Here is a 13,684-nt window from a genome sequence, read left to right on the forward strand (position 1 = left end):
TCGGCACAAAAGAGGAAGAGGAAGGGGGAGAGGGGGTCCCCTTGTCGTAGGCCACATTCCGGAATGAGATACCCTTGAGTCGAACCGTTGACGTTGAAGGAGAAACTCACCGAGGACACGCATCGCATGATCAACGCCACACATCTAGAGTCAAAGCCCAACTTCAACATAATAGCTTCAATGAACGACCACTCCACTCGATCATAAGCTTTTTCCATGTCAATTTTCAATGCGGCGAAGTTTTCGTTTCCGAACCGGGCCCTCTTCATAGTGTGGATACCCTCAAAGCACACCATGACATTGTCGAAGATTTGGCGCCCCCCCCCCCCCCCCCCCCCACAAAAGCCCCTTGATTCTCCGAGATAACCACGTCCATGAGACCCTTCAAGCGCGAGACAAGACACTTAGCAATGATTTTATAAATAACGTTACAAAGGCTTATAGGACGAAAATCATTCACCTTTGTCGGTTTATCCATCTTAGGGATAAGAGTAATAATGGTATCGTTGAGCGCCGAGATCGGGTCACCATTGTTGAGGACGCCTAAGCAAACGGAGGTCACAAGATTTCCCACTACCTTCCAATTTTTTGATAGAAGAGAGCGGGAAAACCGTCCCCCCCGGGTGCTTTTATGGGATCCATCGTAAAGAGGGCAGCCGCCACGTCCTTATCGTCGAAGGGGCAAAGAAGGAGCTCGTTCATCTCCGAGGTGACTTTTGGCTCGACTCCGGAAAGAACCTCCGCAATGCAGTCCGCCCCGGGTCTAGACGAGTGAAAGATTTTCTCAAAATAATTCGAAATCACCTTTCCACACTCGTAGTCTCCCTCTATCCACGTCCCGTCATCGTCGTAGAGGCCCCGTATAGTATTTCTCCTCCTCCTCGTAGTCGCCTTACGGTGGAAAAGCTTCGAGTTTTTATCCCCGCTTTTCATCCAAGCCATCCGACTTCTTTGCCGCCAATAGATTTCTTCTTTCTCAACGAGTCCGTCGAGGATACGTTGCTCGTGTCCAAGGTCCCTTCGACAGCCTTCCTCACGCCTATCTACGGCCCGCTCCACAATAATCTTTTGTCTCTCAATCTTCCTTTTTAACTCCGACTTCTTCCCCCGGTTCCACCGATCAAGACCTCTCTTACATCTCTTAAGGGACTCGAGAAAAGTAAGAGAAGTGCTTGAGTCGTTGCTGCCCTCCCAAGCCTCTCGGATAATGGCGCCGCACTCCTCTTCATCACACCAAGCTTCCTCGAAAAAGAATCTTCTCAATCTATGCACCGGGACCCTCTTCTTCGCACCATCGGACGCAAGGAGGAGCGGCCGATGGTCCGAACTCCAATACTCGAGGTGGAAAACTTTCGCCAATGGAAAGATGGTACGCCACTCCACGTTAGACAAGCACCTATCGATTCTTTCTTCAATGCTATCTGGGGAGGAATTCTTACGCCACGTGAACTCCGGCCCCTCGAAACCCAAGTCTTCAAGCTCGCAATCTTCCATGAGGTGCCGGAAGGATTCAAGAAGATAAGGGTCCCGAGTCCTTCCGTCACTAAGCTCACAGTTCTCAAGAACCTCGTTCATGTCTCCCCCGATTAGCCACGGCCCGGTATGGGAGGCTAGAACCCTTCGGATAAGTTCCCACGACCACTTCCGATTCGAGGCCACCGGGTCACCGTAAATACCCAAAAATCTCCAGCCACGATTCTCCTCATCTCGGACTCCTCCCTCTATGTGAAATCTCGAGTAGGATCCAAGAGTAAAACAAACAGTGTCCCTCCACAAAAGCATGAGTCCGCCGCTGCGACCCACACGGTCCACCACGAAGCAATTTTCAAAACCCAACAAGATTCAAACTCGTTCAGCCGAACTACTCTTAAGTTTAGTTTCCGATAAGAAGATCATATCGGGCTTGTACTTTTGAGAGTACGACTGAAGAGTTCGCTTCGTCCCGTGGTTGCCCAACCCCCGGACGTTCCAGCAAAGGGCAATCATTGCTCTCGGCGGCCCTCGTCCATGCGGGGCGCCGCTTCAATCGTCGATGTGTTCGCTGCCGAATCCAAGGACCCAGAAATGGCAGAGCATAGGGAGGTGTTCGAGGCTTCATTCATAAGCTCTTGTTGTGGCCTCGGGCATAGAACAAGAGCCCCACTCATTCCAAAACCTGAGGCTTCGTCGACCGGACCCGCCTCGATAGCCAGGATCAGCTCATCCCGTTTCCTAGCTATCTTAGCATAATTACCTTCATCACCGGGCCCCGTGTAGTCTCCCTTGCTAAGAGCCGAGCTGTTCTTCTCTGTCGAGCCCGGTGTAGGAGGAGCTTGTCTAGCTCTTTTCTTCCAGGAGCCACGAGTCTCAGATAAGTCACAGCGTTTTGGCAAAGACTCATGTCTACCTACGACTGGGTTGCCTGGAGGTTTGAGCTGCGTTCCCGGAGAGGTAGAAGGAATGGGACTTTCTGACCTCCCATCCCGACCATGCTTCTCTTCCACCGCAGGGCTGGGTCGGGTCGTCGAGTTAACCACCGGCACATCATTCTCACGCGCCTCTCCCTTCTCCTCCCCGTCCTTCTCCTTCCCCAGCTGTCGCACCTCCCCATTCGTGTATTTCGCCGCGCCAGAGACCACAGACGAAGCAGGAGCAGATTTGGGTTTCAAAAAAGTCGTGGCTTTGGCCTCGTCCGGGTGGGGGCACCAGTCCGAGGAGTTGGGAGTAAGACCCGGCCCGGGAAAGAAGCCCAGACGGCCCACGGGTGTTGATGGGTCCACTTCGCCTTTGGTCTTCTTTGGCCCATCAAAGAAATCAATTTTCTCCTTAAACGACATCCCAGTCTGTCGTTTACCCAAGGCACGTTTTTTCCTCGTATATTTAGCACTCTCATTCCCGATGTGAGGAGCGACCGCTGGCTGGGTCTGGGGAATCACAGAGGACCCAGAGGGAGAAGCCCCACTCGACGAGAAAGGGGTCTCCTTATTGGGCGAATCAAAGGCCGAAGATTTCTCCTCGGGACTCCGCGGCTTCTCGGCGCGTGGAGCAGTCGCGCGTGAGTTCCCAGGCCCATCTTGCAGGTCCCTTGGCCTGGAGCTCTGCGCCGGGCTTGACGGGGGGCAAGGCGTCGCAGCTGGTGCCGGGGGGACCGCCTTGGAAGCTTCGACGGGTTTCTCCAAGTCCGGAGCCCCAGGACTCGGGCGAGAGTTCTCGTTCGGCCCGTCATCGGGGTTCATCGCCCCCTGGCCATGGTCGTGGGGATTCTGATTTGTCCGAGCATCACCAGATTCCTTCGTCGGCCCCCATCCCTTCCTCTGTTTGTCAACTGTGGTAGCAGGTATGCGGAAGACCGGAGCCGCCATACGATTAGGAGGGATCCCGGCCATGAAGCCGCCATATGCGAAGCCATTGGGGGGTTTAACCACCGGGGTGTCACCCATAGTGCAGCTGTCCCATTGGTGTCCAATCACTCCACAGTGAAAGCAAAGCAGTGGGAGCCACTCATATTTTAGCTCGCACCAGAGTTTCTCCTTCGCAGCTCCGAGTTGGACCGAAATACCCCGTCGGAGAGGTTTAGAAATGTCGATCTGAAGTCTAGCCCGAATGTAGCTGTCTCGGATTCTACCCTTCCGATCCGTGTCGATCTTTATCACCTTCCCAATCTTGCCTCCAAGGACTTCTCCCATCTTCGCGGAGGTGGCAAGAAGAGGAATCCCATGGATTTGGGTCCAAAAAGCCGCAGAAGAGAACTGCTCCGGCCTAGCCATATCCGATGCAGTCGGGTCGACCAGGTTCGGGAGGGCCTTGTCAAAGAGCCATGGTCCATTCTCGAGCACTTTCTTCTTCTCAGCTAAGCATCCAAAGCTGAATTTGAAGATCAAATCTTGTTGCTCAGCAACTTCCAGCCCTTTCTTAATATTCCAAAGATTTCCCATCACGTTCTTCAAAGCCCTTTTGTTGAAGGCTTTGTCAGTAAGAAGCTTTCCCAGAAGGACATATTCAGCAGAAGAACGTCCAACTTCAAGAATGTCTTCGCCAATGGAAACAACCTCGTCCTCATCCTCCGTCACGTTGAGATTTTGCCATTCCTTGCATAACTCTTCCATCCTTACCAAGAAGGAGAACCACAAATGGAGCTCTAAAGTTTCGGGGGAAACTTAGAGAGAAAAAAGTTGAAGTAAGTTACTCATTCAGATCGTTCTTAAATTTTCAGTTAGACTTATAATTTTTCCAGAGAGAGACATCTTTTTAATTTTTATTATTTACCTTAAAATATCTATAACATATTGTGATTCATGTGAATGTAATATTCTGAAATCATATTAATATACTATTTTTTAAAACAAATATTAGACGTTGTGGTTTTTCATTAATTGGATGAATATTAATTTCATATTCTAATTTCCAAGTCACTTTATTGCATTAGACGTTATTGGTCTTGGTTCTGGTCCTTCATTAACTATATATCATATAATTAGAATCCGAAAAATCTGTAGTGTAGCATTTTCGTTTTCTATTTTTGTTCGAATCAAAACAAAAATGAATACGTCATTTGTATAATATGTGCATATTTATATAATATGTGTATTGGGTAGACATATTTTGAGATATACATCTAAGTTTATAAATTGTAAAATATATATATATATATATATATATATATATATATATGGATACATGTATATATTTTAATATATTCTGTAACATTATTTTCGTTCGGTTTTCCATCGGCATGTCGGTTTCCCATGAAAAACGGAATTTGAAAGCATATCAGTTGTCTTTTTCCACATTTTTTCCGTTCGATTTTTCATCGGCGTGTCGATTTTCCGTAAATCAGGAGGTTCGAAATGACGTAAAAAACGAAATTTCGAACCTCGGTCAAAACATCATATATAAATATGATAATATTCTTACATGGGATAAAAAAAGAATTACTTAGAAAATGATAGACTACTCTATGATCAACGGCAATGACCACCATAAACGAAAGTATAATATTTCTATTCTCAGTCACACTTAAAGGAGGGGCTACATATCAAAATTTAATTTGATGAGGATACAATACTATAAAAATTACTTTATTAGCGGCTAAAATTAATTGAATACAAAAGAAATAAAAAAAAATTAAAATTTTTATAATCTTTACGATATTCTAAAAGAGATTTTTTTCTATGCGATAGATGTTTGTATCCGGTTTCAAATTTATTTTCAAAATAACATCACAAAAACTAATTGAGTATAAAATTATTTATAAAGGTAGGACATTACTGAAAATGGTAGCATTTATTAAACTAGTGCTCATGTGTTTCAAGGTACGTATCTCTCTTTTGACGTTTGATGTCTTAAAAAAAAGGACTAAAAAGAAGAAAGAAAATAAATAGAGTTTAGCATAGCTTTGTGGCGGTTCACGCCCCGGGGCTCAACTCACGTGCCTCCACTCGCAACCCATGCGCCCCTACCTCCAACGCGCGTGAGTGCCACGCGCCTCACTCAAGTCATTTTTTTTTAATTTTCCGACTCACTGTTTTCTCATTTTCTTCTCGAACTTTGATATCGGTTTGCGCTCTCAGGTTCAACAAATTATTTCAAATGCTCGGTTCTCTTGTTTTCCTTAGCTTTCACCATAGCGTCTGATCATGGTAGTCCTAAGAGATAACGTGTTTGTGGATAGCTGCTTCATAGAAGACAAACGGTTCTCGGTATCTCTTGGAAGAGATGGTGGAATCGTCCGGCTTTTGGAGGAAAGCAAGAAATTTTCTTTTAGCATTTTTTCTGAACACAAATATTGCGGCGTGGTTGGTGAAGGCCATGGAAGGATGTCAATGACATTCTCCCGAAAACACGTTTTGGAGGAGATTCGTGGGAAACGTCTTCTCAATTATCTTGGATGTAATGACAAAAAATAGAGGCTCGTGTATGAGGATCACGAAGTTTGCTCAGGGACATGGAATACTGGTTCTTATCCCCGAACGCGAGAGGAGGCAAGGATGGAAAATTTTCTCAAGGACCCTAGAAGTGGTCCTCGGGCGATGGTCCGTCAATCAGAGGGCTGGAGAGTCAAAGGATTTGGAAGCAAGAAGGACCGATGCGAAGCTTAGTTACAGCGGAGCTGTTCAAGCTTCACTGAAGACGGCGGGGAAGAAAGACGCAGGCTCGGCACACTCCCCTATCGCTTTTCCAACTCATCCCAGAAAAAGCGAACTTGACAGTGGTGGTTCGAAGATTTAATGGTTTCAATCAATGGGAGGATATCTCCTCAGCCATTCATAATCTTTCTTCCATTGATGTGGTTATCTCACCTTTCTCCGGAAACAAAGGTCTGATTTGGTGCGAAGACTTGGAATAAAAAAACGCAATCCTCAACATCGGTTTGGTCTTCATCAATTGGAAGAATGTGGAACATCTTTCCGAATGGGAGGCATCTGAACAATGGGGAGGAAATCTGATGAAGGTGAAGAACGATTGGATTGGGATCGAGGGACTGCCTTTCAACCTTTGGAACGTTCACGCCCTAAAGACCATCAGAGCAAAATGGGGATGAGTAATACAAATTGCAAAAGAAACTTTGGAACTCTCATACTTAAGACACGCGAAGATCAAAGTGAAAGGACCTAAGTGTGGTCTAATGGCACAAACAATGGTTCTTCCACGTCGGACTTTTCAACATTGAAGAGTCGCCAAGGGAACCAATTTTGGTTCAGAATAATTTTTCATCTCTCAAACGGGTTTCCAGTCTTCGCCACCCCTGCCGGCGGTGCTTTCCCAACCGGCGAAGCCAGATGTGGAAAAAGGAAAAATATTGGCCGATGAAGAAGGTATCAACAGCTGGTCTGCTACAGGAAAAACGATACACCAAAGCAGAGTTGGTAACCTTTCAGCAGGTTTACTTTTCGTTGGGCCTATTATAGGGCACTGTTCTCAAAGTTATCCAGAGAAAGATGAGACAATTCACGCATCCCGAGGATAGAGAAAAGAAGACACCCACTCCCTAACTGTCGTCCATGCATCTTTGTACGGCTCGAGGTTGTGTGAGTAAAAAAATCGATGAAGAAAAGTCAACCTTAAATCAAGATAGCTCTCACATAATGCAAGGAAATCCTGAGATGAATGAATTTTTGGGCCCCAAAAAGCCCGATCATTGGGTCTGAATTGGGCCCCTTGCCAAGAGATTTTCACATTAGGCTAGCAGACCAGATTGCCCTCATTCACTCAAAGGATTGTGAGTCCAGAGCAAACTACTTCTTGTCTTCAACTCCAGCCACTTTGAAGGAAGGTCCAGAGGTAATATGTTCGGATTTATGCCGGTCTATAGAAGACAAAGAAGTGGCCTCTGCAGCCAAAGCAAGAAGCCTGGATCAGTACCTAAAGGCGCGTCGGGCAAAATCGCGTGCAAGTTGCCGAAAAGTAGTCATCGAACGATGGAGTTCTTGCAAGGAAAAAAATAAACTTTCTCCGGTTATCAGAAAGGAGTGCCTTGACCGGGCAGTTCATGTAAGGAGGATGGAAGGAAAAAATAGGCTTTTAGTAAAGCTTTCTCACAAAGATGGTGGCTTGGTGAACAAGAGACAGAGTCAACTTTCAACCCCCAGTGTGTTGGCCTCGACGACGACGACAATGTCGATCCCCTTCAAGACAGCCTAATGGAATGCCAAGAAGGATTATCGTCCTCAGAGGAAGGCTCGTCCGAGGAGAGTCCTCGTTCATCAGAGGATCTTGTTAGCATGGAATCCTCAGAGTGTTTGGAAGGCATCGCCAAAATGCTCGGGTCCGGCTCTTCGATGGCCTCGTCTGATGGCCATCTTCACATCGAACCCAAGCTAAACTTTCAGGTATCTCCTATCCTATCCACATCGATTCTTATGGTTTCCAACACAGACAACGGTGCGCGTGCTCCGTGTCAAAGTAACTCAAAGCAAGGCCGGGGATCTAGTCAGCGGAAAAGCAGCCCAAGAAAGTCCAAAAAGGAAAAAAAAAAAAAAAAGAGAATTAAGGAAACTGGATTTTAACATGAGTTATGGGAAACCAAAAAACTCAAGGAGGAACATGGATATAAATGAGGAATCCTTTCGTGGAATGTCAGATGGATATGTCACCTCGATAATCGGAGAAGTATAAAATCGGTGGTATGTAAGAATAACCCGGAGATCGTAGTTCTCCAAGAGACAAAAAAATGAAGATTGATAGGAAATTTTTAGGCAGTGTGTGGAGCTCCAGATTTAAAGAGTGGGTTTGGTTACCCTCCATGGGAGCTTCGGGGGGTATAGTAACCATTTGGGACTCAAGAAGAGTGACAGTAGCGGAATGCTTGATTGGAGATTTTACGGTATCAATTAAGATAGAGAATGGGGAACTCCCGTGGTGGTTTTCAGGGATCTACGGGCTGTGTCGTTCAGCAGAACGGATTGATTTTTGGGATGAGATGGCTGGTCTAGGAGAGATATGTGGTCTTCGATGATGCCTCGCGGGGGAAAAGGGAAGGGGGGGGGGGGGGGGGGGGGGGGAGCGGAGAGGACTTCAACGTAACCATATTTTCAGCCGAGAGAAACAAAACAACCAGAGCGAGACGGAGTATGAGACTCTTCAACGAGATCATCTCTGAACTATCCTTATCACATCCCCCTCTTTCAAACCGAGAGTTTACATGGTCAAACTTTATGGAGAACCCAACATGCTCACGGCTCGACATGTTTCTTTTTACGCCAGAATGGAGGAGCATCTTTCACGTATTGCTCTAAAGAGGTTCAATTGCGGGGTGTCTCAGATCAGTTCCCCATTACGATCAACACCGAATCAGCCAAATGGGGGCCGGCCCTTTAGTCTGGACAATGAGTGGCTGGAACACCTCGAATTTAAGGATCTGGTTTTTACTTCGTGGATGGAACTGCTACCGGATGGATGGGCAGGTCACCGGCTCATGGGAAAATTGCAAGTTTTAAAAAAGAAAATCAAGGCTTGGGCAGCCGGCGAAAAAGAAAGAAAGATAGGGGAAAAATTATAATCGAAAGGGAGATCGGCAAATTGGATAGATAAGAGGTTGGACCCAAATGGTCATAAGAAAAGAGATTCGAAATGGCCTTCTTGAAAGGGCAGCTCGACGGCATTCTCGTCAATGAAGAGAGGATTACAAGGTTAAATTCGAAATTAGTATGGGCTAAACGGGGATGGCAACATGAGTTTATTTCAGTCCATGGTTAGCGCGAGAAATCAAAGAATGCCATATGGAATTGGAAAAGGAGGACGAGACTATCACGGTTAACGACGCAGAAATAGTCAATGAAATAAACGGGATTTTCAAGAGGTTATACTGCGCGAATCACACCACGAGGGGGAAATGGAACAACATCGACTGGCAGGCCATCGACTTCGACAGCGCAAAAAATATCTCATGACCATTTGAGGAAGACGAGATTAAAAGAGCGATCTTCGGATGCGCTAGGAACAAATCTCCCGGACTGGATAGATTCTCCATGGCTTTCTTTCAGAATTTTTTGGAGATCATCAAGGGCGAGATGCTCCAGTTTTTCAAAGAATTTTGGGAATCGGGCATAGTAAAAAAGATGGTAAACGAGACTTTTATCTGTCTGATTCCGAAAAAACGTAATGCGAGCAGAGCAAAAGATTTCAGGCCAATAAGTTTGGTAACGGGATTATACAAGATACTGGCAAATGTATTGGCGGAAAGGATCAAAATGGTCTTGGATAAAACCATCTCTTCTTTCCAAGGTGCTTTCGTCAAGGGTCGACAGATTTCGGATTTGATCCTAATCACAAACGAGGTGGTCGAGGAAACCAAGAGGTCGGCAAGTAAAGGTGCGGTCCTCAAAATAGATTTCAAGAAAGCTTACGATATGGTGGATTGAGATTTCCTAGATTTTGTTTTAGATAAGAAGGGTTTCAATGGAAGATGGAGAAAATGGATTAAAGGTTGCCTTTCATCGGTTTCTTTTTCCATCATCATCAACGGGAAAGATAGGAACCATTTTTCGAGCTCGAGAGGTGTGCACCAAGGAGATCCTCTCTTACCTTTCCTGTTCATCTTAGTTGTAGACGCTTTATCCTGAAGAATTCTCCGCGGAGTGGAGGACGAGTCGTTCCAGGCACTTAAGGTGGGATCTCCGAGCCCGACTTTCTCTCACCTCCAGTTCGCCGATGATACCCTCATTTTCGGAAAATTTGAACGCCAAAATTGGGCAAATCTTGTGAAGATAATTCAGGAATTTTGTAAAGACTCAGGGCTCAAAGTAAACATCGAGAAGAGTAGTTTGGTGGGAATCAATTATGAATCAGATGAGAGCTTGAGTCTTGCCTCTTCTATCGGTTGCCAAATGCTTGAATGGCCGATTTTCTATCTCGGATTACCACTCAGAGATAACCCAAGGAGCAAATATTTTTGGACCCTATCCTAACCGAGGTTGCCAAACGACTTACAGGATGGAAAAGAGGCTTCTTATCGAAAGGAAGGAAATTGACCCTCATCCAATCGGTGCTAACTGTGCTTCCGACCTACGTTATAGCAGTCTTTAAAATGCCAATAGGGGTAGCCGACGACAAGGAGAGAATTATGAAGAATATTTTTTAGGAGGGTTTCCAAACAAGAAAGGTCGGGCAGCAATAGCTTGGGATGTGTGCTGCAAGCCAAAAGAGATGAAAGGTTTGGGAATTGGGAGGTTAGTTGCGATAAATCAATCCTTGCTCGCCAAATGGATGTGGCGCTTTCCACTCGAGCCTGAGGAGGTTTGGCACAAGGTTATAAAGGCAATCTATAGACTACAAGGTAATGGTTGGGACCTCGGGTCTGCAATGGGACGCATCCTTCGAAGCCCATGGAAATCCATTTTTTCGGGTCAAGAGGAGTTCTTTAAACGGTGTAAGTGGATCGCACAAGACGGTTATACGATCAGATTTTGGGAAAACGTATGGTGTGGCAATGAGAGCTTGGAAAATCATTTCCCCGATTTATTTCGTCTTTGCCCCCTCAAGCAAGTCCCAATCAGGCAGCTAGCATCCTCTATTCACGCATCTAATATCGAATGAAATTTTTGCTTTCCAAGAAACCTATCCGATAGAGAAGTGTTGAAATCACTTGGCTTATGGATTTGCTAGCATCTGTCTCTCTTTGGGACGGGACGGCAGATCGTAGGGCTTGGCTAGATGACACGGAAAAGTTCTCGGTAAAGACTATGTACGCTTCGCTTGCATCTCCGGCCTCGGCGATCCCTGTCTCTTTCTTTGAGGCTGTTTGGAAGTCCGCAGCTTCGAAGAAATTCCAAATCTTCGGCTGAAGACTGGCCCTAAAAAAAATCAACACGGTTGACGTCATTCAAAGACAAAATCCTCGATGGGTACTCTCTTCGAGTTGTTGCGTCATCTGTCACAGGGCAACCGAGGATCTCCACCATCTTTTCGTGGACTACCATCAGCATCAGGTGTCTGGAGGTGGCTGTTCAGGAAGCTTGACATCGACACCTCGACGGTGGTAATCCATTCAGTCTTTTTTCAGTTACACATGACCACAGGGAAGAACGTGCGATGGAAGACAGATAGGGATTCTCGCAGGTTTTTGGGTTCTATGACTGAATAGAAACAAATGCATTTTTTAAAACGCGGAATGGCGCCTCGGGAATATTACGGAAGCTCTAAATCTAAACATAGCCCTTTGGCGCCACAACTCTTGTAAGGAGTTTAAAAACTTCTCCTTGACAGACATATAGAGAGATTAGGCTAGCGTCATATAAGTTTGATTCTAAGGTTTTTGAAGGACCCTCTTCTGTAAAGTTTATTTTTAATATTGACCGGCTTTCTGGTTCTTTGTGGGAGGTAAGACGCGTCCGGTTGTGCTTTCGCTCTTTGCTTTTGTAATTAGGCTTTTAGCCCTGTTAATATAAAGAGTTTTGTTTAAAAAAAATACTGTTTAGTGATTCGATTAAAAAAACACAAATTTGTTGTAACTAACCAAGTTTGCCATTCTTATTGGGGGAATAGCCCAACTTTCATTTTATTAAGAAAATAGCCCATATATTCGGCTCAGACCATAATGCCCTCACTTCCTTCGCGAATAGTATAACTTAATTAACGTACTGGAGTGAGTTAGGTTAATTAATTAACTTATTGGTTGAATATTAGTTTAGGTTCTGATTTTTTTGTGAGTAAAGTTAATTTACTAAATGATTGAATTAGAAATTAGGTTAATTAATTGAATGCTTTGAATATCATTTGACTTAAGTTCTTATTTTTGTAAATTTCAAATCCTTCACGAATCAGTTAATTAATTAACTTAACTCACTCCAATACGTTAATTAAATTAACATATTCGCGAATTCACAATGAATCAACAAAATCGGAGATTTTTCTTTCTCTTCTTCTTTTTCTGCGGCGAGGATTCGTCGAGGCCTTCGTCGAACCGGTTCGACTTGAGGCGGAGAGTCAGCTGTCTCGGGAGACGAGCGAGCTCGATCGCCGAAATCTCGCCGGTGAAACGGTTATGCGAGAAATCTAATCTTTGGACTCGCCAGAGCTTCGAGATCCCGGAACAGGAGGGCTTGGTGGCGGCGGATGTGGTGGAGGAGTCGTCGTCGGAGAGGTTTTGGGCAGCGGTGAGAGAGAATGAGTTAGAGTTAAAGGAAGTTGTGGATGATAGGAGTAATTTAGGTAGTCTATTAAAGTTAGGCTATTTAATAAATATAATGAAACATGGACTAGTCCCATTTGATATTGTTTTTTTTTTTTTTTGAAAATGAGCCGCCTAAAACCTCTACGCCCCCCTAAGGTGCGACGCAGAGGAAAGCGCACCCGTTACCTCGAATAAACTCAAAGACCCGAAGGTCAAAAGACGATTCCGAACAGGGGTCGGAATCTCCCCGAAATTACAAAATCCCGAAACGTGATCTTTAGCCGCCCATTTACATAAAACATGAGCGACGACATTCACCTTCCTAGAAACCCAACCAAAAGAAATAAACTAAAAAAAAACAGCTTGATCTCGGATAGCTTCAAAAACCGGGAGACTTCTCCACTCCGGGCACTCCCTCCCGTCCCTTAAACTGAACATAATGCCTTGGTTATCTCCCTCAATCACCACTCTTTTTATACCCCTGAATTTGGCCAACAACACCGCCTGCAAAACACCGATCAACTCAGCCTCCGTCACCGAGTCCGCCGAGACCGGACTCCGCCAAAACCAAAGGCACGTCCCTGCTGAATCTCTGGCCACAACTCCGACTGCGGCACCGACCGGAGAGAACGCCGCGTCCGTATTGATCTTCACTACCCCTGAATCAGGTGGCCTCCATTGCTCACCCCCTGTAGCCGCCGCGCCTTCACTTCCACGACGCTGGACTTCGCTGCTGCTCCGCTCGGCGCTGTTGTCACGCTCCGCAATACCAACAAGGATTGCCGCAACAGCCTGGTGAATATCGGGAGGCACAGCCGAGAACAGCGTCGCGTTCCTCCACCTCCAAATGGCCTCCAAAATAACACAAGCTCTCGTGATAAATCGCCTCGGACCCGCTGCCCCGACGCTCAAAAAACGGCTCGATGCTAATACCACTCGCACAATCTCCAAACCAGACGCCCCGGCACCGAAATTCCAGACCACCTCCGACTCTTCGCAGCTCCACAACTTCCTCGCCGACGCACAGAGAAACAGGGAGTGCGCCAGCGACTCGTCGCCGTTGTCGCAGACCCGGCACCCCGTCGGAATCAACAA

General features: G+C 45.9%; 1 protein-coding gene across 1 annotated transcript; it reads right to left on the reverse strand.

Annotated features, from left to right (window-relative positions):
• Positions 1 to 573: 573 nt before the first annotated feature.
• On the reverse strand, positions 574 to 1,575 carry LOC149404992 (uncharacterized). Its single transcript, XM_089607741.1, has one exon. The coding sequence runs from the start codon at positions 1,573 to 1,575 to the stop codon at positions 574 to 576; it is 1,002 nt and encodes a 333-aa protein (XP_089463867.1).
• Between the last annotated feature and the right edge of the window lie 12,109 nt (positions 1,576 to 13,684).

Source organism: Urtica dioica, chromosome 2, assembly GCF_054948205.1.
Source record: "Urtica dioica subsp. dioica isolate 48M chromosome 2, U.dioica_male_clone48M_v1_H2, whole genome shotgun sequence".
Taxonomy (NCBI): Eukaryota; Viridiplantae; Streptophyta; class Magnoliopsida; order Rosales; family Urticaceae; genus Urtica; species Urtica dioica.